Here is a 23421-nt window from a genome sequence, read left to right on the forward strand (position 1 = left end):
TAAAAACCTTGGATTGTTTTGGTTATTTTCAATGAGTTTGTGTATTTGCTCTGCCCTAGCAATTTTTAGAGCCTGTCTATAGCTGGACATACTGTTTTTCCATGCAATTCTAAAAACTTCTAAGTTAGTTTTTCTCCATTTGCGTTCAAGACTACGAGTTACTTTCTTGAGAGAGTGAGTATTACTGTTATACCATGGTACAGTACGTTTTTCTCTAACCTTTTTCAGTTTGATCGGGGCAACAGCTTCTAATGTATTAGAGAAAATAGTACCCATGTTGTCAGTAATTTCGTCTAATTCTTGTGTATTTTTTGGTACAAATAGCAGTTGAGATAGACCAGGCAGGTTATTTGCGAATCTTTCTTTGGTGGCTGGAACAATAGTTCTGCCCTTGTGTGCTTTACTTTTGAGCATCACAAATGTGCTAGGCTGAAAGATGGACACTGCATTAAACTATTTCAACAGTATATTAATAGTATAAAAACATACAGAAAGACCCTACAAATCATCAGCTACTCTCAGACAGATCATCTGCACTCGCTTTAGTCCCAGACTGCATCATATCTCAGTTAATATGCAGAGAATTTCTGAGAACATGGACCTCAAAACAATCAATTAAAAATTGCATTTGATAACCTTAAATATCATAGGCTACTCAAAATAATATTCCAGACTTTGATCTTTCTTTAAATATTAAAGCATGATTCTTTACAGTAAACATTCTTTACCATGTGCATTCTCATTCTTTGAGGTCTGAATCTCTTTCTGGTGTAGGTTGAAGCCGGAGCAGATGAACAGCATAAGTTCATACACCGGTTCCATCCCTCCAACCTCCACCCAAAAACACAAGTCAGTCGAAAAGCCTGATAAACCCGAGAAGATCCCCAGACGTATGTCTTTGACCGCCTTCCACCACCGCATGTGTGTGGATCCGCAACTCTCCTCTGGGCCGGAGCTCAGCCTGATGCCTTTGGATGCTACTCTCCAGCCTCTGTCAGACTGCAAATACTCCAAACCTCACTCCGTCACTAGAAAAGCCCCTGAGTCTCTTGTTCAATCTCCTGTATCACCACAGCCACCCACGCTGAGCCCCCATCCGCGGACAGGAGACCCCGAGCTGACGGAGACCCCTATGGCTGTCCCAGACTGTCTGGAGGGGCAGTCAGGACCCATGCATGTGGAGACCAGTGAAAGTGTGCTGTACGGGATGCCTCTAGGAACAAAGAACAATGCCAACAAATGGTGGAGAAGGTACAAGATTCCCATGGCAGATAATATGGAGTTTAAACCTCCGGATCTTTGCTGCGACTCAGAGGAGAACCGGCCACAGAAGGAAGGAGCCGCCCTTAAAAGGTACAAACACATGTTAGGACAGAAATACGCTCTATGCAGACGTGAAGCAAGTGCATGTACACACGTAATGATGAAGAAATATCTGTCATTAATATGAATGTGCTATCCAGATAGTTCTCACTAGGTGATTGTGGAAAAAATTATAATCAAGATGAACACGATTACTCATGGATTTCATCCATCATGCATTTCTTGAACTTTTACCAAAAAGCTTTTAATGAAGCACATTAGAATTATAGTTTTTGTCATCTTTGGAAAACACATGTGTAATTAAAATTATATTTGATTAATTATTCAGCCCTAATTTTCACTTAACTAGCCAGATTAGCATGCTTCGCTCAAACCATTGATCTGTTAAAACTAATGCTCTTATAGCGGCCCTTGTGATGGTGCTGAGAATACAAACACATACAGGGTTTGGACAAAATAATGTGAATACCTCAAAACTAGACAATATTTCTTTATTAAGGTGTTTTACCACAATTTGCCTTTAAAGGGGTGGTTGATTGCGATTTCATTTTTTAACATTAGTGTGCAGTGTTGCTGTTTGAGCATAAACAATATCTGATAATTAGAAGCGCTGAAAGTTCAATGCAAATGGAGATATTGTCTTTTAAAATTCTGGCAGTTTAATGCCTACAAAAACGTCTGGGAAGGGACTACAATGAGCTTCTTCCCAGGTCTATTACGTCAGGAACCCAGATAAACCCAGCCCCCCAGGAACACGCAACAAAGGGGACGATGCCATGTTGTGCTGCTTTAGAGAAGAGGAAGAGAAGAATAGGGGTGTTCGTAAAAATCTGTTCATATATGAATCATGATTCTGTCTTCTAACGATTCTAATGGATTCACAAGTTTCAAAACCAATGTTCTAAAGCAGCGATTCTCAATCCTGTAACTAGCGTCGCCCTGCTCTGCATCTCTCTCTCTCTCCCCCTCTCATTCAGATGATCAGATCAGCTCAAACAAACTGTTCCATCTATACACTTATTTTCACAAGCAATGAGAAGCATTATACACGGTATGGCGTACGGTTGCTGTGCTTTATTAAAGCTTTAATCAAAATAAAACAGCATATTAAAAGCTAACAGAAGCAGTAGCATTTACAAACAACGTTTGTCAGAGAAGGGACAGACCGATGTGGAATAAAGGTAAATGATATGAAAAATAATGTTTAAAAAAATAATAATAATAACACATATTATATTGCACCTCATAACCAATAAAGCCTAGAAAAAAGACAGTCAACCACCCCTTTAACACAGCTTTGTGCATACACATTCTGAATAGTCTCCGACTCTTCAGTTTAATGTAGTCTATCAGAGCATCAGTCAGGTGTTTCAGAGATGTTGGAGTAGGCAATCGGCATCTCACTCCAAAACTCTCCAGTGGTTTGATCATATTCGGCTCAGATGATATGTCTGGTCAGATGTTGAAGTTTATCTTGGTGCTCCAACTGTCCAGGTTTTGTGATCATCACAACATATTTTTCACATTTTGCATTGGTGCCTGTGACCAAATGTTAAGGTTACAGATGCTCCTGGTAAACAGACTACCATAATTTGCACTTTTTGGAAGTCTGACCATCTTTCTTTTTGTTTTTACTTGTACTAAACACTGCTGAACACAATGTTTGTAAGCTACACAAAATTATATTAACCCTATAATAATGGGTGTTCGGATTATTTTGTCTAACCCCTGTACTTGCACTGTGTGATGAACTGCATTCAGAATTCTCAGATATACACACACATACACAAACTCACAATATCAACACACTTAAGTGGCTCACACTTCCTCTCAGGCTGTTCAAGCAGATGCAGAAGAGGTTAAAGATCTCAGAAGAGCATGTGAGGAGAGACATACTGCCACAGGCTGAAGTGGACGATCCTGGCGATGATCCATATGACTTCAAAGAGGGAGACATTGAGTACAGCTTCCCTGCCACCAAAAAGCTGAAAGGACTGAGCCGAGACCCAGACCGCAAATCTAAGGTTAAACTGCTGTTTATTGCATTGTTAAGAGCAAAACATTCTGGTCCATTTAGACAGGAAGAGGCACATATATTGACAACCCACCGTTTAATGAATTTTGTTGGCATTAAAAATTGATAAATCTTAAAATGATCACGGAACAGTGCAAGACGCAGTAGTGATTTCAGAAATCCCACAACTAAAGGCAAAAACAGAAATGTAAGCAGAATTCACTTCAGAAAGAACTTAAATGCAGAAGTATTAAGGAGCTTGATGTTTGCTATAACATGACTCAAACAAACCTAAATATATTGCACTTAGATTCTGTCAAATGAGCTATTTTTTCTTTGTTAACAGGACTTACTGTATAAACACTGAGACCTGTGACTATGACCTACTGAAAGTGTGTGAAGTCAGCCATAAGATAAAAACCGGCAGATTTTGGAAACTCACATATTTTTGTGTCTAACATGAACAAGTTTAGCTGTGTGTAGGGTTGATGCTCTTTTGTTTGTTTCATGTGAAAACAGTTCTTTGTTACATCTTTGTCTTGTGTTGTTCAGGCAGAGGAAGTGAATGGTAACAGCGTGGTTCCTGAGGGGAAAGACGCCATGTCCATCTTTAGTTCAGCCCCAAAGTCAGGTCAGTTCACACTCAGTCATGGAGATATTCAACAAATAACTGACTAAATCTGATATCACTAACTCCGTCTGTCCTATTCAGAAGAGTCAAATCCAGATGAATCAGATGCCAAAGTAAACCCTCCATTGACCAGAGAGAAGGATCTCATTGTGCTCATCTCTGACCTGGAGAATATCTTTGGGGAGGAGGAAGATGAACTAACGGTGAGATATTGAAACTTCTTGAAAGGGCTGTGAATGCATCCTCTGAATTGTGAATTGTGAATTGTTAATGTGCTGGAATAGACAAACCTGATAAACAAATAGATAAACAACTGGATTGCTAGTCACATCATTACCAATAACACATTACAAGTAATGTGAGTAATGTAGATCAGATTTATTTTTCAATTAACAAGTAAAGAAAGGAGTGAAGTGCACACCAGAGGAACTTCCTTCAGCCTGATGCTTATTAATTTCACTTTTGTTCTGAAAAGGCCTTTACGGTCCCAAAAATATAACTTTTGGATTTTTGTTCTAAAACAATTAAAATCATAAATAAGCAATCCCATCCCAATCCAAAAGTAACACAAAAGTAATGCAATGCATTATATTTTCCATTAAAATTACCTAAGTAATGCAGTAACACAATACTGTAATGAATTAATAACTTTCCACAACACTGGTCATAACAGTGCTGCCATATTTAGCATTCCCACATTCTGCTGTCTTAATAGTAAAAGCTATTTCATTTGACCATTCAGTATTTTTATATCTGAAGTCTCCCTGTACTTTATATTCTAAGAGTAGAGGTTTAGTGATAAGAGATTTAACTACTAGATATTATACAGTTGTCAGATATTGATACGCTCTGGTGTTTCGGAATAGTAATATAGCTTCTCAAACTCTTCCTAGAACTTCACCTCCTTCTCCTGGTTTAGAACTCCACTAGCAGTTAAGCCAATGTCAGCCAATTTATCACACTGTGCTGTGTTTTCTGTGTTTTAGTTTTAGAAACTAACGCTCACAATGATCTATTTAGACTTACGATGCTTTTGGTAAACACTGACCTGGCCATCAGTATTCTAAAATGTCTCAAGTTTGGCAAGATTCAGGAAAGTTTGTCCATGTACCCAAACCAGAGCACATATCCGAACCAACAGTCAGCCAAGTCCGGGTCTGTGGCAGCAGAGGAGCGGCCAGTAGGGGTCGAGGGGAGAGCTCCAGTGCCGTATCCCTCAAGTAAGTTCCGCAACACTACAGATCAGCAGATTCTAGGAGACCCATCATCCCTTACAGTGTATGGATGTGTCTTCTCAGCAGTAGCAGAGCTCCAGCGCATGTTCCCCACACCTCCGTCTCTAGAGCAGCACGCCGCCTTCTCTCCCATTATGATGTATCGCGACACCCCCAGTCAAGAGCCGGCCGGTCCCGCAGCAGCTCATGATCAGCCCAGCTGCTCTCAATCCAACAGCCAGATCACAGACTTCAAAATGGACATGGAGGAAGAAATCACAGAGGATGTACTTGTGCGTTTTTCAAACCCTTGTGTGAAAGTTTCAAATGTTGAAGCCTAGTTTGAAAGGAATAAAGGTTTTACAGACAGACATATAGTATTGCGGGCAGGTTGACCAGTTAAACCCTGATTCATCCTAAGCACAGTTCTACCCATTTATTTTGTTTCTATGTTTATACATTTGTGTCCCATTTGTCCCCTGTCCAGCCGCTGATTGGTTGCTCCATGTATGCCCCACTGCGTTCCTTACCCAGCCAGTGTTTGACTGCTCTTAAAATCCCTGAGCACTGCTACTACAGACCATCCTGGACAGATATGAACAAGATGGAGCAGTACTGCTCGACTACTCAGAATCCCTTCAGCAGAGACACATACGTGTAAGTCAAATGGTCAAACTTTTCAAAAATTGCATGAAGAAAGGTCTGCGTACTATTTGACCCACAATACAATGTGTGAAATATGAAATAAAAGGCGAAATTATCTTGGTATTTAATTTTAAAGATGTTTATGTACTTCAAGGTTATTATGAACTTTGTTGGTGGGGATTTTTGCAAAATACATTTGGCCATTGCAGTGAAAGTTTCTCACATGAATGTTCTTCAGCAGCAGTGCTCTTCTGGAGCAGGACTACGCCTCCATGACCATGAGTGCTGCCTTCACTGGAACTGCCACAGGCATCCTACCCTCCCCGTCCGCCTCTCGCTTCTCTGTGCCGACCCCTCGAACCCCACGTGGCATGGGTGCAGCCAGTGGCCAGGGCTCCGTCAGGCAGGACGGCACTGAACTCAGCTCACCAGCATCAACCCCCTCCACCAGCGTGCCACTCAGCTCAGTCGAGCCATCTGTATCGGGACCACTGCTGCCTGAGGCGCACAGTCTCTATGTTACACTGCTGCTGTCCGATTCAGTCCTGGATATTTTCAAAGACCGCAACTTTGACAGCTGCTGCATCTGTGCCTGTAACATGAATGTTAAAGGGGCAGATGTTGGTGTCTATATCCCAGACTCCACCTGTGAGGACCAATACCGTTGCATGTGCGGCTTCAGCGCGATTGTAAACCGAAGGCTGGCGCACGGGGCAGGCCTCTTCCTGGAGGATGAGCTGGACATATTTGGCCGTGGCTCTGAGGCGGGCCAGGCGGCAGAGAGGAGACTGGCACTGTGTAGACGAGACCCTACCGGCCGAAGAGCTGAGGAGCAACAGACGCCTGCCTCAGTGATGGCTCTGTTACAAGAGCAGTGCTCTCAGCCAATCACATCCTTGACCTCCCTGCACAAATCACCCAGCTGTTCCTGTCACGGCCGCCAGGGGGCACTATTGCAGAGCTGGGCAGCAGACAGGCTGTGGGTGGACAGCAGTGATGCGTGTGTGGAGTGTTATAATGCATTGATGCAGGGACTGCAGTATGTGGACAACTCAGCTGGAGGAAAGGTGGAACAGGCTACAGTGAGGAGCAGTGCACTGCACACCTGGCCACAGACTAATGGTAAGACTCATTAAAAGGCAGGACTCAATCCATATCTAGAGACCAGAACATTATGCTTGACTTAAAACCATTATTCAGAATACCTTTGAAAACCAAATCAGTTGCATAGTAGTGCAACTAAAAAACATATAACAGCAACATCTTAACTACCACTTTAAAACTTATCACCTGTATTTCAATGCTCTGGCAACCACTCAAAGTTCTCTAGCACAGGGATGGGTAACTCCAGTCCTATTCAGCCAAACTCTTCAGGATTGCTTGAAAATTGCAAGCAGAGGTGTGTTCCTGTAGGATTGGAGCTGAACTCTGCAAGCCAGTCACCTTCCGGGATTCGAATGACCCATCCTTGCTCAAAAGTCTCAAAACACAATGGCAACCAGACAATAAATCAGGGTTCGAAATGACTTAGGACTCTTGGGGGGGTCCCCTAAAATTTAATTATTAAAGGTTCTGAAGACTACCTTGCTACACTATATACTGCAGGCAAAATTATATGGACCAACGTTGAAAATGGGATAATGGTCTTGGGATGTTTTCCCTTGCCCCGCTGCAAATATCTAGACACTAACATCGCCACCAACCCCTGCCACCCCTGTAGGCACATAGAGTAAAATGAAATTCTGACAAACTATCACACACTTCTTGCTTTACTACTCCTTCCTCTTCTTCCTGAAAACAATTTCACCTGATGATTTGAGTAGCTCTTTTTGTAAAGTTCTAGGATGATTGGGGTAATTTTGTAGAGTAGGCCTAGTGCCTCTGCATAGAAAATAATAAACAAAGTACCAGAGGTGGACAGAGTACACAGCTTCATTACTTGAGTAAAAGTACAGATACCCCTTGCAAAATTTGACTCAAGGACAAGTAAAAGTACTACAGTCAGATGTCTACTTAAGTAAAAGTACTGAAGTACTTGTTTTTAAAAGTACTTATCAAAAGTACAACAGAACATTTTCTAAATATTGAATTACTACTGCTACAGTGCTTGCATTTATGTACAGAAATGTCCTACATGGAGTTATGAAAAATGTTAATAACTTGGAGAATGTAAAAGGAATTGAAAGTAAAATCAAGTCATTTTCATCTATTTACAGTATTGTTCAAAATAATAGCAGTACAATGTGACTAACCAGAATAATCAAGGTTTTTCGTATATTTTTTTATTGCTACGTGGCAAACAAGTTACCAGTAGGTTCAGTAGATTCTCAGAAAACAAATGAGACCCAGCATTCATGATATGCACGCTCTTAAGGCTGTGCAATTGGGCAATTAGTTGAATTAGTTGAAAGGGGTGTGTTCAAAAAAATAGCAGTTTGGCATTCAATCACTGAGGTCATCAATTTTGTGAAGAAACAGGTGTGAATCAGGTGGCCCCTATTTAAGGATGAAGCCAACACTTGTTGAACATGCATTTGAAAGCTGAGGAAAATGGGTCGTTCAAGACATTGTTCAGAAGAACAGCGTACTTTGATTAAAAAGTTGATTAGAGAGGGGAAAACCTATAAAGAGGTGCAAAAAATGATAGGCTGTTCAGCTAAAATGATCTCCAATGCCTTAAAATGGAGAGCAAAACCAGAGAGACGTGGAAGAAAACGGAAGACAACCATCAAAATGGATAGAAGAATAACCAGAATGGCAAAGGCTCAGCCAATGATCACCTCCAGGATGATCAAAGACAGTCTGGAGTTACCTGTAAGTACTGTGACAGTTAGAAGACGTCTGTGTGAAGCTAATCTATTTTCAAGAATTCCCTCGAAAGTCCCTCTGTTAAAAAAAAGGCATGTGCAGAAGAGGTTACAATTTGCCTAAAGAGAAATGGAGGAACATTTTGTGGACTGATGAGAGTAAAATTGTTCTTTTTGGGTCCAAGGGCCACAGGCAGTTTGTGAGACGACCCCCAAACTCTGAATTCAAGCCACAGTACACAGTGAAGACAGTGAAGCATGGAGGTGCAAGCATCATGATATGGGCATGTTTCTCCTACTATGGTGTTGGGCCTATTTATCGCATACCAGGGATCATGGATCAGTTTGCATATGTTAAAATACTTGAAGAGGTCATGTTGCCCTATGCTGAAGAGGACATGCCCTTGAAATGGTTGTTTCAACAAGACAATGACCCAAAACACACTAGTAAACGGGCAAAGTCTTGGTTCCAAACCAACAAAATTAATGTTATGGAGTGGCCAGCCCAATCTCCAGACCTTAATCCAATTGAGAACTTGTGGGGTGATATCAAAAATGCTGTTTCTGAAGCAAAACCAAGAAATGTGAATGAATTGTGGAATGTTGTTAAAGAATCATGGAGTGGAATAACAGCTGAGAGGTGCCACAAGTTGGTTGACTCCATGCCACCCAGATGTCAAGCAGTTTTAAAAAACTGTGGTCATACAACTAAATATTAGTTTAGTGATTCACAGGATTGCTAAATCCCAGAAAAAAAAAATGTTTGTACAAAATAGTTTTGAGTTTGTACAGTCAAAGGTAGACACTGCTATTTTTTTGAACACACCCCTTTCAACTAATTGCCCAATTGCACAGCCTTAAGAGCGTGCATATCATGAATGCTGGGTCTTGTTTGTTTTCTGACAATCTACTGAACCTACTGGTAACTTGTTTGCCACGTAGCAATAAAAAATATACTAAAAACCTTGATTATTCTGGTTAGTCACATTGTACTGCTATTATTTTGAACAATACTGTACCATGTTGCTTTATTTAAAATTTCTCACTTGTCCACAAGGCAATAGCACAAGCACAAGTGTTGGCTCTGAAAACGTCTGCTAGAGTTTTAATGGATTTTTGCACTCACATTCGAACCTGACTGTGTTAAACACATGGCATATTCAAGAACATCAAAGCAAATGCTTTTTGAAACAGGGTCCCAGAGTGGATACATTTGAGAACGCTGTCAATGCGTTTTCGTCTGGACGGCGAATCCGTACATTTTGTGAAACGATGATGTCATCAGCCCACTAGATGTCATCACACCGCTACGTCACGTAACAGCAACAAAAACATGAACAAACACGGAATGATTGTCTTTTTATTAACTAACATTAACACAGATCAATAAATGTATTGTTCCATGTTCTTTTGTGTACCACTCGCAAGGTTTATGAGCATAGTCCGTCTCTTCTTAAAGCGCGCTGTTTTTGCATCCCTGATATCTACAGTTTCCCCCAACAACAGCCATGTTATCACATAAGCACAATTTACCCTTGAAAAAAGTCGGTGATCTTTGTTTTTCCTCTTTTTCTCTACATGTTCAGGATTCCAAATAGAGAAAAATAATATTAGCTTCTTTACCAAGCTCTCATGTACAGTCATGCTCAAATCACATTCACTTTAATCAACTCACAGACTTGAATTAAGTCCTGGTTATCTTTCGTAATCACTGACTTGACAAGTAGGTTGTTAAGCTAGCTTTGAATAACTAGTCTAGCTGCTCATTCTGCTGTTAGCTGGCAGATCATTTGGCTTCATACACAAAGTTACAGCTAGCATGAAACGTTGACAAACGCACTCTTCTAATCCTTACACTGGGTATCTAGTTAATGCAACTTTTGATATATGAACTCGAACTCCTAATATTTTACTATAAGCAATTATGGAGATATAAACACAATCGAAGCACTTACAGGATTTTCATTCAGGATTTTACTCTTTGTAATGTCTCGTTTTGCCGTGTTCATCTAGTACGTGTCTGCGGGAGCACCACAACAACAATCTGTGATGCTGAACTCACATTTAGCTAATAGCTGCCCTGATTGCTGCCTCGCGCTTGGAAATAAATTAATTACTGTTATAAATACAAAACGTCACTAGACTTAAGGAGTCATTAGGGACCCAGAACTCCCTCATTTCGAACCCTGCAAGAAATGACCTGGTAACCGCTCGGAACACTCCATCATTATTGCGTCGAGTTTATCGAAGTGTGTTCTTATTGATGCATCTTATGCATATTATTGCATTTCCTCAGTGTTGGACATCAGCAAGCTGTCCTCTCAGGATGTGGTACGGATGCTGCTGTCCCTCCAGCCATTCCTGCAGGATGCGATCCAGAAGAAGAGGTCAGGCAGGAGTTGGGAGAATATCCAGCATGTTCAGGGTCCTCTCACATGGCAGCAGTTCCACAAGATGGCTGGACGGGGTTCTTATGGTGAGACTATACTCATCATAACACGAAAGATCTTCATTACCGTATTTTTCGGACTATAAGTCGCACCGGAGTATAAGTCGCATCAGTCCAAAAATACGTCACGATGAGGAAAAAAATATATATAAGTCGCACTGGACTATAAGTCGCATTTATTTAGAACCAAGAGCCAAGAGAAAACATTACCGTCTCCAGCCGTGAGAGAGCGCCCTCTCGTGGCTGTAGACGGTAATGTTTTCTCTTGGTTCATTTATCTTGGTTCATGTCAAATTAATTTGATAAATAAGTCGCACCTGACTATAAGTCGCAGGACCAGCCAAACTATGAAAAAAAGTGTGACTTATAGTCCGGAAAATATGGTACTTGTATTCATAATTGTTATTAAAAAATATATTTTTTCACTCTGATCTTGAAATCGTGTTGCAACTAAGCATCTGTTTCCAATGGTCAGGTTCGGAGGAATCCCCAGAGCCTTTGCCGATCCCCAGCGTGCTACTGGGATATGATCGAGATTTTCTGTCTCTGTCTCCGCTTGCACTCCCCTTCTGGGAGAAGTTTCTGCTGGAGCCATATGGAGGTCAGAGGGATGTGGCCTTCCTGGTACTGTGTCCTAATTATGACGCCCTGCTCAGCAGTGCCAAAGCGTTCTTCCATGAGCTCAGTGCTGTCTATGAGGTATATCATTATCACTGGCATGTTGTATCCTGCTAGGCACGTATCTTCCTTATGTAAATGAGTGATTCTTCAATTAGAGGCACTTTTTGTTTCATCCATGTCAGGGGTGTCCACTCCCATGCAGAGTTTGACTTAACCAGCATATCTGCCTGGATGTATTTAATAATCCTGAAGACCTTGATTAGTTGGTTCAGGTGTGTTTAATTTGGGTTGGTGCTAAACTTTGCGGGACAGTGGCCCTCCAGGAGCTGGATTAGTGTTCCCTAATCTATGTTCCGTTATGCAGTTATCTCATAAAGCAGGTGAAGAATAATTCAGATATGTCCTGAGTTTAAAAGAAAAGTTGCTGCGACTGAACAAAATTCTCAAATGCATAAATCTTTAGGTACACAAAACATGTGTTGCAAAAATGTATGCTACTTTTGGTTTTATCATATAGGTCCTCTTAATGTGAGTGTACTCCTAAAAGTTGACAAACCCTTTCCTTTGGGAAAACAAAAAATGCTAAGGTCTTACCTTGCACTCAAATTACAAATTGTTGTCCAATCAAATACCTCCATGCAGTAGAAGCAAACTGTGTCCATCAACAGATTTAATGAGGTCTGTCAACTCTCTCACACAGATACTCTCTTTTGCTCCTCTTTCACACAGACGTGTCGACTGGGGAAACACCGTCCACTAGCACGGGTGTCCAGAGATGGGATTGTCCCAGTGGGATCAGTGGAGTGTAAGGAGGAGACAGATGATCAGTGGCTCTCAGGGCTCTGGGCTGGACAACAGGAGGAAAACCTCAACAAACTCAAACTCTACAAACAAATCTGCAGACACACACTCGGTAGGAACCCCTCGTGTTATTCTGTTCCTGTTTCATTGGAGTGAAACACCAGTCATTGTGCCAGTGCTCTGTGCCATAAATGTGACCATTATTTGGCCAAGTAGGATGTGTTCTTGGATTAACTTCTTCTGTTAGTCCTTGAGCAACATTTTTCTCAAACAAACTTAACTCTTACGACCGCCCAAGTCCTCACTATGTCACATGCTACATTCAGACTCGTTCAAACGTCGGGATTCCAGCACTGATCTCAATGATACTACTAGGGTCTGATGCAGTATGCTCACCTGCAATTTCATGGTAACTTTGCAAAATTACAAGGTCTACAATCCAATCCTGCTCCTGGGGAGCCATTGTCCCACAGAGTTCAGTTTTATCCCTAATTAAATACACCTAAACCAAATAGTCATCACCTTCAGGATTACTGGAAACTTCCAGGCAGGTGTTTCGGGGCAGGTTGGAGCTAAAATCTGATGGAAATTGGCCCTCTAGGGGCAGGTCTGTACACCCCTGTTAAAAAAAAACAACAACAACAACAAAAAAAACTTTTGCTGGTTAAGTATGTTTTTAAGCGTGGCAGCTGGTTTAAGCTGGTCCTTAGTTGGTCATGAGGTGTTGCATGCTGGTCCTGAGCTGGTTATAAGCTGGTTATGAGCTGGTCCTGAGCAAGAGCTAGTTCCTTAGGACCAGCACATTACCAGCTTATAACCAGGTTATAACCAGCTCATGACCAACTAAGGACCAATTTAAGCCAGCTCAAACCAGCTGTCATTCTTCAAAACACACCTAAGCAACCTAACATGAACAGTTGGTCTACAGGGTGTAGTTTAAAGTTACACTGCACTTTTTCAGGGCCGCAGCTCTCCACCCTGATTCTGGACAGTGGCCTCCTCCTCCCACCAAAGCCTCCACCTGCTTCTGATCCTCTCACCCCGCCAGCATCCACCCAACAGCCTATATCCGCTGATGGAGACAGCAACTCAGGAAACACCCCTAACCCCGCCTGCGGTGCCATATGCCAGTCCAGCGGCGCAGAACCAGGACAGGTAGTTACGGGCGACTCAAACACCACTCCATCAGCAGAGAGCGCCGAGAGGTGAGACGCCACTCCACAGCACAGAGCACCGACAACTTCAGTCTCTAACAGTAGTTGAGAACGTCATGATGTGAGAACTGGTGTAATTCATGTGTGTTCCATGACTGACTACTGATATATTTACCAGCATACTGCATACTCACATTATTTCATAGCTTTTACTATTATATTTTTTGGATCCCCCCTAACCTCTATGTGGTGTGATATTTCCTGTAGTGTTACTCAGTCCCTCCAGAAAAATGCGATCGCTTGATTTAATGCATAATCCGCCAAAGGCCGCATATTTATGCGGGGTCACATTTTTTCAAATACGCCGCTCTTTTACCGCATAAATTACAGATTTCAGAAAGCAAAATATGCGGGGCTAGCATGATTTCATAATCCCTGTATTTTCGTTGAAAAAACTTTTAAACTAATATATAAAACATATATATTAGCAGAAAGTTGAAAAATTTTGCGTTTACGTCACACAAGTAAAGCGCAATTTTCCCCTATTGCCATGGGAACCTTATAAAGTGACGTAATTACGTGACGTGAACATCATCTGCAAACCCCGCGGTGAAACCAGGGTGAAACTTGAAACGCACAAATCATTCTTATTTGCCAACAAAAATAAGCGCAAAGCAGTTTCCCGATTTGTTACATGACATGGGGCCATATTATATTGCGATAACTTGTGAAAACTGCGGTTTGATGAAATAGAGAAAAAAAGGTGATTCCCCCAACACCCCCTTATCACTAGGCTACTAACACTGTTGTAGTTTCATTCAGAAGTTGATGCAACTTTACAGTTCAAATATTGCACTTTTTTTGTTACAGAACAGTACCAAAAACTTACAGTTGTAATTATATTAGTAGTATGTAAAATAATTTACGATGCAGTAAGAGATTGCAACTTAAATATTCTGTGATTTAGTATGCCTGCTTATCATAGGAAGTAATAAGAAATTACTCTTTACATTAATATAGTAGCCTAGTGAGAGAAAGGTTTTGGGGGAATCGCATTTTTTTCTCTTTTTCATCAAACCGCAGTTTTTGCAAGTTCACGCAATTTCATGGCATAAAATTGCAAAAATATCCCGCAGATTTCATCGCATTTTTTAAGAAAACGTCTGCGTTTTTCTGGAGGGACTGGTTACTGAGTGATACTACCAGAATTTACTCAATTATCTCTGTTAGATAAAATGTGCCAGGGTTAGAACAATGCAGCACTTTAAGGCCAGTAGCAGTAAATTTGTTGAAAAACCCACATTTGTATATTTTTCTAAATGTTCAGCAGAATCCTTTTCAAGTGAACAGAGTATAGTGTGATGCACAGTTTACAGATGTGTATATAATGTCCCAAATTATTAAATCATTATCATACTTATTCACTTCTATTGTTAGTTACTCAGTGTTGCATTTAGATATTAATGTCATTGTTGTTGTAGCTCAGCAGAGAGGGACCGGATTGGCATTCCTACAGGGGCGGAGTCAGCAGACAGCCACGCCCACCCACCAGCCATCGTGCTTTATGTGGTGGATCCCTTCCTGTGCTCAGGGGCGGGGTCAGAAAGTGAAGATGGCGGGGAGGACGTGGATGTGAGCAGCGTGTGGCTTTTAGCACTGCTGCGCTGTTACACAGATATGCTGAGTACGCTGCCAGAGAGCATTCAGCCTGCACTAGTGCTACAGGTCAGGACAGATTCAGGTCCTAATGACTCGTGCCTTTCACAAATCATTAGTGGCGTTTCAATGGTTAACTTTGATTTGCAGGTGTTGCCGTGTCAGCATCTGTTGCAGCCGGCCAGCGGAGAGAGTCCTGAGTACCTGCAGCACCTGCGATCGCTGGCTTTTTCCACATACTCACAGAGTCGCCGTCTGTTACCCAGACAGACGCACATCAGGTCCCTCACTGGATTCGGCCCAGCGTCCGTCGTACAGTCAGCGCTCAAGAGCCCAGAGGTCACACTTCATTATACTGTGTCTGCACTGGATTAGAGTAATGTGTTGTGATGCAAAAATCACTCTTGTCATAATAAAGGGTGCTGACATTGACATTTAATCATTAAATTGATGCTTTTATTCACAAAATCATGAGACACAGGGCAGGGGATGAAACAAAATTGAGACACTGCTGAAGATTTGTTAAACGCGTCTGTCTAGCACAGCGTTTCTCAATCCTGTCCCTGGAGCCACCGACACTGAATACTTTCAAGGGGCTTCAGGAACGGTTGAGAAAAACTTGTGTAGTGCATATTTACATAGACAAACAAACACAATTAGTTCATTTAATTAATCTTGTTGAATAATGCTTATAAAATACATGATTATAAGTACTTTTATTGAAACAACTTTTCTGTTACATTAAATCCAACTTATGTGTTTGCTGTTTAAATCATCAAACAGATTTTTACAAATGTTTTTGATATGAAGTCTCTTCTGCTCACCAAGGCTTCATTTATTTGTTTCAAAATACAGTAACACTGTAATATTGCTAAATATTTTTACAACTTAAAACAACTGCTTTCTATTTTAAAGTATTTTGAAATGTAATTTATTCCTGTGATGCTAAGCTGAATTCTTAGCAGCCATCAGTCTTCAGTGGAAATTCTGATACACTAGCAGTAATTGAATAAAATAGAATAGATTAATAAAAATACATTAATGCTTTTATTCATCAAGGATGCAATAAATATATCAAAAGTGACAGTAAAGACATTTATAATGTTACAAATTATTATTTTTTTCCAATACATGCATTTCTTTTGAACATTCAACTCATCAAAGAATCCTAAAAACATATAATGTATCACAGTTTCCACAAAAATATGAAGCAGGACAACTGTTTTCACCATTTATAATTTTCAGAAATGTTTCTTGAACAGCAAATCAGCATATTAGGATGATTTCTGAAGGATCACGGGAGACTGGAGTAATGATGCTGAAAATTCAAAATATTTTATAATATATTCACATAGAAAACAGTTACTTTAAACTGTAATAATATTTCACACTTTTATCTGTATTTTTGATCAAATAAAAGCAGCGTTGGTGATCAGAAGAGACTACTTTCAAAAACATAAAAAGTATTAACCACCCCAAACTTCTGAACTGTAGTGTAATTGCATATTTTGCAAACTGTATATTACATTCATTTCATTTGTATACTTGCTACTGTCTTGTGTTTGTTTTCTCTTGAGGTAATGATATTTCCTGTGATACAGAGCCCCAGTGTCACGCGTCTGTATTCTCCGCCCTTCATCCTGGGTCTGACCCGCAGTAAACAGTCTGAGGCGGGTGACGTGTGTTCAGACGCTCCCTCGCGCTGTAATGTGCTGTTCGTGGGATACTGTCTGTCACATGACCAGCGCTGGATCCTGGTGTCCTGCACAGATCAGCAGGGGGAGCTCCTGGAGACCTGCGTCATCAACATTGACGTGCCCAACAGGTGACACCTGCTCATTTGAGTTCATCTACCTGCCATATTTTCAGTTCCAGTATAAAGAAACAGAACCTCCTCTCTTTACTCGCAGAGCCCGGCGGCCCAAGTTTTCTCCTCGTAAAATTGGCCTCCAGAAGTTATGGGAATGGTGCGTGGGCATTATTCAGATGACATCATTGCAATGGAGGATCGTGATTGGCCGTCTGGGAAGACTGGGCCACGGGGAACTGAAAGGTTGGTCAGTGGGTCCGATATATTTTCAACAAAGACCCTCATGAATATTTATTCTCTCTCTCTCTCTTTCTCTCCCAGACTGGAGTGTGCTGCTGGGCGAGCATTCACTGCATTCTATTAGCCGTCAGCTGCGGGAGGCGTGTCTTGTGTGTGGTTTGTCCACTGCTGATTCGCCCTCGATTCTCAGTGCCTGCCTGGTTTCCATGGAGCCGCAGGGATCTTTTGTGGTGATGCCAGGTGAAATGTAGTTCTGTGCCGAGCTGCTTCTGTGACACCTGCATAAAGACTTAACAGTGATAGGGCTGCACTGCACTGACTCGATGGAGATGATGATTATGATAAGCTAATCATAAAAAGTGTCAGAAAGTGCAACCTGTTGTGTGCCAACAGTCGTGTGTCTGTGTGTGTGTGCAGATGCGGTTACGATGGGCTCAGTGTTCGGCCGCAGCACCGCGCTCAACCTGCAGACGTCTCAGCTCAACACTCCTCAGGATGCGTCCTGCACGCACATCCTGGTGTTTCCCACCTCCTCCACCACACAGGTGGCACCCAGCACTTACCCTGCCGAAGACAACCCCGGTACCACAGCACATCACACACACACACACACGTACATCCATACACCTGCTGCAACACAGCACACGTGACTGCAAGTGTGTTCTCTAATGGTCAAGAGCCGTAGAATAAATCACTCTCACATCACAGTAAACAAAAAGACCTTGAGCATTCAATCCATGAACTGAAGTCCTGAAATCATTCATACCACCTTAGGCTTGCACTTTATTTTGCAGTACGTACAGTACACTTACAGTGAACTTCCTTAAAGAAGTATTCATTAATATGAGGTATAAGGGTTAGTGCCTAGTTATTACTCAGTTATTGTAATTACTATAATAAGTACAAATTATGTACATGTGGAATAGGACTGTAAAATAAACCGCTACCCGCTTTACTTAGAAAATCAGAGGATTCCCTTTTAAAATAAAAGCTGTTATATTGTGTAGGAGTAATAACATATCATACGCATAAAAAAATAAGACGAACATTAAAGTGCAAAACTAATATCATTTTTTTACTAATATCAAAAGATATTGACTAATATCACCCCCCCCCCCCCCCTCAAAAAAAGAAAAGAAAAAAAAGTCACAAAAAATAATTTTAATATTTATATCATCTTAATATTCTTCACATTTAGCAGATTAGAGCTGGACAATAATGGTTGCACTTTATTTTACAGTACGTGTACTTACATGTACTTATAGTATACTTACAGTGTACTTATCTAAGAAAGTTCTGGTAATACAAGGTAACTACATGGGGTAGGGTTAGGTTTAGGTTTAGGGGTAGGTTCAGGGTTAGTACCTAGTTATTACATAGTTATTGTAATTACTATAATAAGTATCTAGTATGTACATGAGGAACAGGACTGTAAAATAAAGTGCTACCATAATGAGTTGCGTTTTGCAACAAAATAAACAATCAAGCAGATGATATTTGCTATATAGGATATATCTGGCTTCTCATGAGTGAATAGATTTTAAATAAAGAGTCCAGATGATAAATGAATGTAAGCACTGTGGAGTTCATGTGATCTGCCGAAGATGATATCTGTCTTTCTGCCCACTCTGTAGATGACATGTTTGGCTTGCCTTTCCCCGATGAGCTGGAGAGTGACATCGGCCATGATGACATGATGCTGCTGACAGGGACACTGCATCCGTCACCCAACACGTCCCCTGTCCCGTCTCCTGGATCACCATCTTGCCTGGGCTCTGGATCACACTTCCAGCACACACGGGTGAGTCCAACGCATGCTCAGTTCCTTGTATGTCATGCTGTCGACGTGCCTGTGCGAAACAATCCGTTTGGGTGTGTTTGCAGAGTCAGGGTGAGCGCCTTCTGTCCCGGGACGCTCCAGAAGAGCTGAAGCAGCAGCCGCTGGCTCTGGGATACTACGTGTCCACAGCTCCGGCTGACAGCCTACCGCACTGGTTCTGGGCGTCCTGCCCACAAGCACAGCATCAGTGTCCGCTCTTCCTCAAGGTACGAGACGCTGCAGTCAATCATTAACTCACTGACTGACAGAGATGTATGTGTATTTTGCATCAGTCAGACATATATCTCTTGCAGTTTCCAGCTGGTTGGACCTGCTTACACTGAGAGATAAGATCGATTTCTTTACAGTTTGTTGCTGACATCCTCATTGCCACAAAAAGTTGTCTACAATTAGAAGAAACTCTCACCAGAGTCTGATAGCAGATGAAATAGGGAAAGAGCTTCAGGACGAGCATTGATTCTGATGTGCATCTGTTGCTTTTTCTATCTACATTTATGTCAACCTGTCCTCCAACCAATATGCTTGTATAGGTTGTTTGTCCAAATCCCTGAAATAAAACCCATCAGAGCGTATACTACAATTGCGCCCCTATCGGCAAAAGGTCATTTTCATATTAATGTTTTGTACTCTTTTATTTGCCCTCTGGTTTGCGTTTCGTGTAGCTCAGTTAGTAGATTATTGCGTTATACCTTGATATGTAATCATGCTGTCATGGGTTCTATCCCAGGGAACAGACGTGCACGAAAATGTGTATGCTCAATAAATCATAATTTAGCATTATTTCTGTGAGGGTTAGGTTTAGGGGTGGGGTTAAATGTGGTCATTCGAACGAATAAGCCACCTAGTAAAATATGTAGGAAATACTGTGAGATCAGTGTAAAACGCCCACACATTGCATTTAAATAAACGTGCTTTTTGATTGGTAATGACATTATACATCAATTCATGAAGACAGATGCAACGCGATACTGTCATTATTTGTACGCCCCCTAGAGGGCGCTTAACTTTAAAACGTAAATATAGGTCTTAATAAATGCTTGCACAAACGACCTATATGGTCATTTTTTATTGGAGGACAGGCTCATTTATGCAACTGGAAGACACTTTTATCCAGAGAACTTTTATCAGTTCATGCATTTCCTGGGAATCTGCTGTTGTTGTATTCTACAGGAATCTATAGGAACGCAGATGACTAATGCAAGTAAATTTGTGGCACGTCTCATCCTGTGATCATTTAAGATGTGTTTGTGTCTGCAGGCATCTCTGCATCATCACATATCCATCGCTCAGACAGATGATCTGGTGTCTGGTAAGACGTCTTCAAGGGTTCACCCGCTGGACTCCAAAACCACCTCAGATGTGCTCAGGTCCGTAGTAGTAACCTATTTATTTATGTTAAATGAATCCTTTATATGACTCAGGAGTACCGAGATGTGTTCAGAGTGAAAAGTTTATGTGTGATCGATGATGTTAATGAATGAAATAATTTATTTTTCCTGTATCTTCTGTAAACTCTGTATTAATCACTTAGTTCACCTTGGTCCGAGTCGTTTGTTCTTTAGTCTTTAGACAGCCACATGCTATGTACAAAATATAGAAATGATTAATTCACCCATGTCCCGATTGGACGCCATCAGTTTCACACTAACCTGCAGACCATAAACCAGCCTGGACCATCATGAAGGTTTGCTCTGGTCTTCAGAGAGTGAGGTTTGTATTGTTTTCTTTCAGGTTTGTTCTGGAGCAGTATAACGCTCTTTCCTGGCTCACCTGCAGTCCTGCTGCTCAAGACCGGCGCTCCTGCCTTCCCATTCATTTCACCGTCCTCACGCAGATGTACAACGGCATCCTCAAGCTCCTGTAGATCTCCGATGGGATACAGAGCCATTCCTGCAAGTACCTTATGGATCCGGACAGCTGGTGTTTTCACAGGATGACCAGCCAAGTCCAATCATGAGCCCTCAGATGAGCTGGACCTCTGGACAGACTGCTGAAAACAGGGAAGCGGATGTAATGTTTGACGATGACAGTGTAATGCTCCCCTGTCACTTCATGCCATAGAAATCCTACAGAGTGTAATAATGAGCTGTATTTATCCATATAAGAACAACTCAGCATCATCATGTTTCTGACGAGTTCTCTTAAAAAGGCACTTTCATGATCCGACATTAAATTGATAAACTTGATAAGTAATGTCTGACACTCAAAATGTTTATCGTGCAAAAGCAAAATTTACAGAGAGTTATTTTTGTCAAAGTTTGAATCAATTTAATCAAGGCCTTTTTTTCCAGATTCAGAATGGAAGCCTTGAGATGAGAAAAACAAACTCTAATTTTAAATGATGCTGAAATGCCATATTTATAGATGAATTGTATTTCTGAATGTATAATGTTGTTGTAGTGAGCAGCTGCGCTCCGGTCTACATCTTAAACACTTTCCAGAGAGACGACACATTATAAAACCTATATGAATAACAGTGCATTACTTTTTACTTTCTCTTGTGAAATTTCTTCAGTGCTTTTCTTATTTAATAACTTAACTAAACTGCAGCGCAAATTATATTTATAAAGCATTTTCTGCTAAATAAACTTAAATTGGCAATAGAGTTCATTCAGCTTATCTCAGCATACAATTTTAACTGATATGCATTATTGCTATTTGCTTTTTTAAGATGTCAAATCGGTCCATCAACAGTGAGCTGGTTGCAGAATTTGTCCTGCGATTTGTATTTTCCTGCATGTTTTGTAAATACACTTTACAACAGTGTGTTTTCATATTTCTTAAAACTGTACATTTCGTGTCAGTTTGATTCATTTTACTCTACATGACTCCTATGAAGTTCTTTTTACTTTTTGCCTTTTTAAAATATGAATATATACAGTATATATAAATGAATATATATATATATATATATATATATAACATTATTAATGTACAGCCACGGGTGCATTGCCAAGATATGACACTATACCAATGACAGCATTTGTTACTCAATCATCATTTGAAATATCAAGCTGATGTGACTCAACAGTGATTTGTATCTTTTACACATTTCTAAGTAAATGACTGACAAATGAAGATTGACCTGTTTGTGGTTTATGTTCACCGAATTCATTTGTTTGATCTTCTGCTCTGTTATCTGTCACATCTGCAGCATCTTTGAAAAGTTAATATCACACCAAACATGACTAAAGTCTTCGGAGAAACTTCGGGGAAACTCACATTCAGATTTTCTTTTTACTTGGGTTTTCTCTGCTGTTATTTCTGCCCTCTTGTAAAAACAGAAATGGTTGCTGAGGGGACTGAACTAATGAGAAAAAGATATTTCAGATTAACGCTCCATAAACTGTGTGCCAAATGTAAGCAAAGCTACTCAAGAGTTGATATAACAGATCTCAAAGAAGTGCTCATTCATAGCAAACTCGCAATCTAACGTAGGCGTGGAAAACACTTTATTTTTATTCTAGCCAAACCTGCCATGTACTTTTTAGTAGATGCACAGAAATGATTCAAAATTAGTTATTTTTGGCCTGACATTCTATTCTTCTATATAGATCAAATACATAACAGATGATATATTGATGTGGGATTTCCACTGTGAGTATCACACTTCAGATCATTCTTAAATATGCTCACAAACGCATGGCTTTATAATCATGGAAAATGTTTCAAACATAACGTCCCTCAATTAAGTGATCCTACATAAGGTTGTGGAAATGTTGGCACGTATCCCAGTGTACTGGCCAAAGTCTGGGAAACACCCGGATCAGGTCAGTCCTAATGGCTAATATGAAATTTGAGTTGGTTACACTGTCTATAAATTGACATTGTTACATTATAATTACACAAATGAATAAAATTAATTAAATTTACTTACAGTACTATTAGGTTAAAGTTTGGTTTAGGGTAAGTTGCTTGTAATTATGCATAACTTAATGTTTTACAGTTACATATTAAAATGAAGTGGTACCTCTGAGATTGACACTATTTTTGTACACACACACTCACACACAATATTATTTAATATTTAAATATATGGATATTTAATATAAATTTAAAGCAATAAGATATTCAGGAGAAAATAAGACTTTCCAAAACTTTCTTTAAAATCTGTTTTTAAAAAAAACAACAATTTGTGGTGAGAAAAAATTAAGGACATCAAAGTCAAAGTCACCTTTATTTATATAGCACTTTAAACAAAATACATTGCGTCGAA

At 40.5% G+C, this 23421-nt stretch overlaps 1 protein-coding gene across 5 annotated transcripts in view; it reads left to right on the top strand.

Annotated features, from left to right (window-relative positions):
- Nucleotides 1–22283, top strand: part of LOC113084485 (mediator complex subunit 13L) — a 70395-nt gene extending 48112 nt beyond the window's left edge. For 2 of the 5 annotated variants that reach the window (XM_026254853.1, XM_026254868.1), the window contains exons 10-31: nt 775–1353; nt 3158–3347; nt 3890–3968; nt 4050–4171; nt 5089–5188; nt 5267–5475; nt 5670–5839; nt 6066–6949; nt 10931–11110; nt 11559–11782; nt 12434–12617; nt 13467–13710; nt 15141–15384; nt 15466–15654; nt 16917–17140; nt 17226–17368; nt 17447–17605; nt 17783–17947; nt 19000–19166; nt 19250–19411; nt 20463–20572; nt 20937–22283. In XM_026254853.1, the coding sequence (XP_026110638.1) occupies nt 775–1353; nt 3158–3347; nt 3890–3968; nt 4050–4171; nt 5089–5188; nt 5267–5475; nt 5670–5839; nt 6066–6949; nt 10931–11110; nt 11559–11782; nt 12434–12617; nt 13467–13710; nt 15141–15384; nt 15466–15654; nt 16917–17140; nt 17226–17368; nt 17447–17605; nt 17783–17947; nt 19000–19166; nt 19250–19411; nt 20463–20572; nt 20937–21069 (4861 nt within the window). In that variant the 3' untranslated portion in view covers nt 21070–22283. The remainder of the gene's footprint in view (nt 1–774; nt 1354–3157; nt 3348–3889; nt 3969–4049; nt 4172–5088; nt 5189–5266; nt 5476–5669; nt 5840–6065; nt 6950–10930; nt 11111–11558; nt 11783–12433; nt 12618–13466; nt 13711–15140; nt 15385–15465; nt 15655–16916; nt 17141–17225; nt 17369–17446; nt 17606–17782; nt 17948–18999; nt 19167–19249; nt 19412–20462; nt 20573–20936) is intronic. The other 3 variants (XM_026254861.1, XM_026254872.1, XM_026254871.1) reach the window with 3 other exon arrangements.
- Nucleotides 22284–23421: the final 1138 nt, after the last annotated feature.

Source organism: Carassius auratus, chromosome 5 (genome assembly GCF_003368295.1).
Source record: "Carassius auratus strain Wakin chromosome 5, ASM336829v1, whole genome shotgun sequence".
Classification (NCBI taxonomy): Eukaryota; Metazoa; Chordata; class Actinopteri; order Cypriniformes; family Cyprinidae; genus Carassius; species Carassius auratus.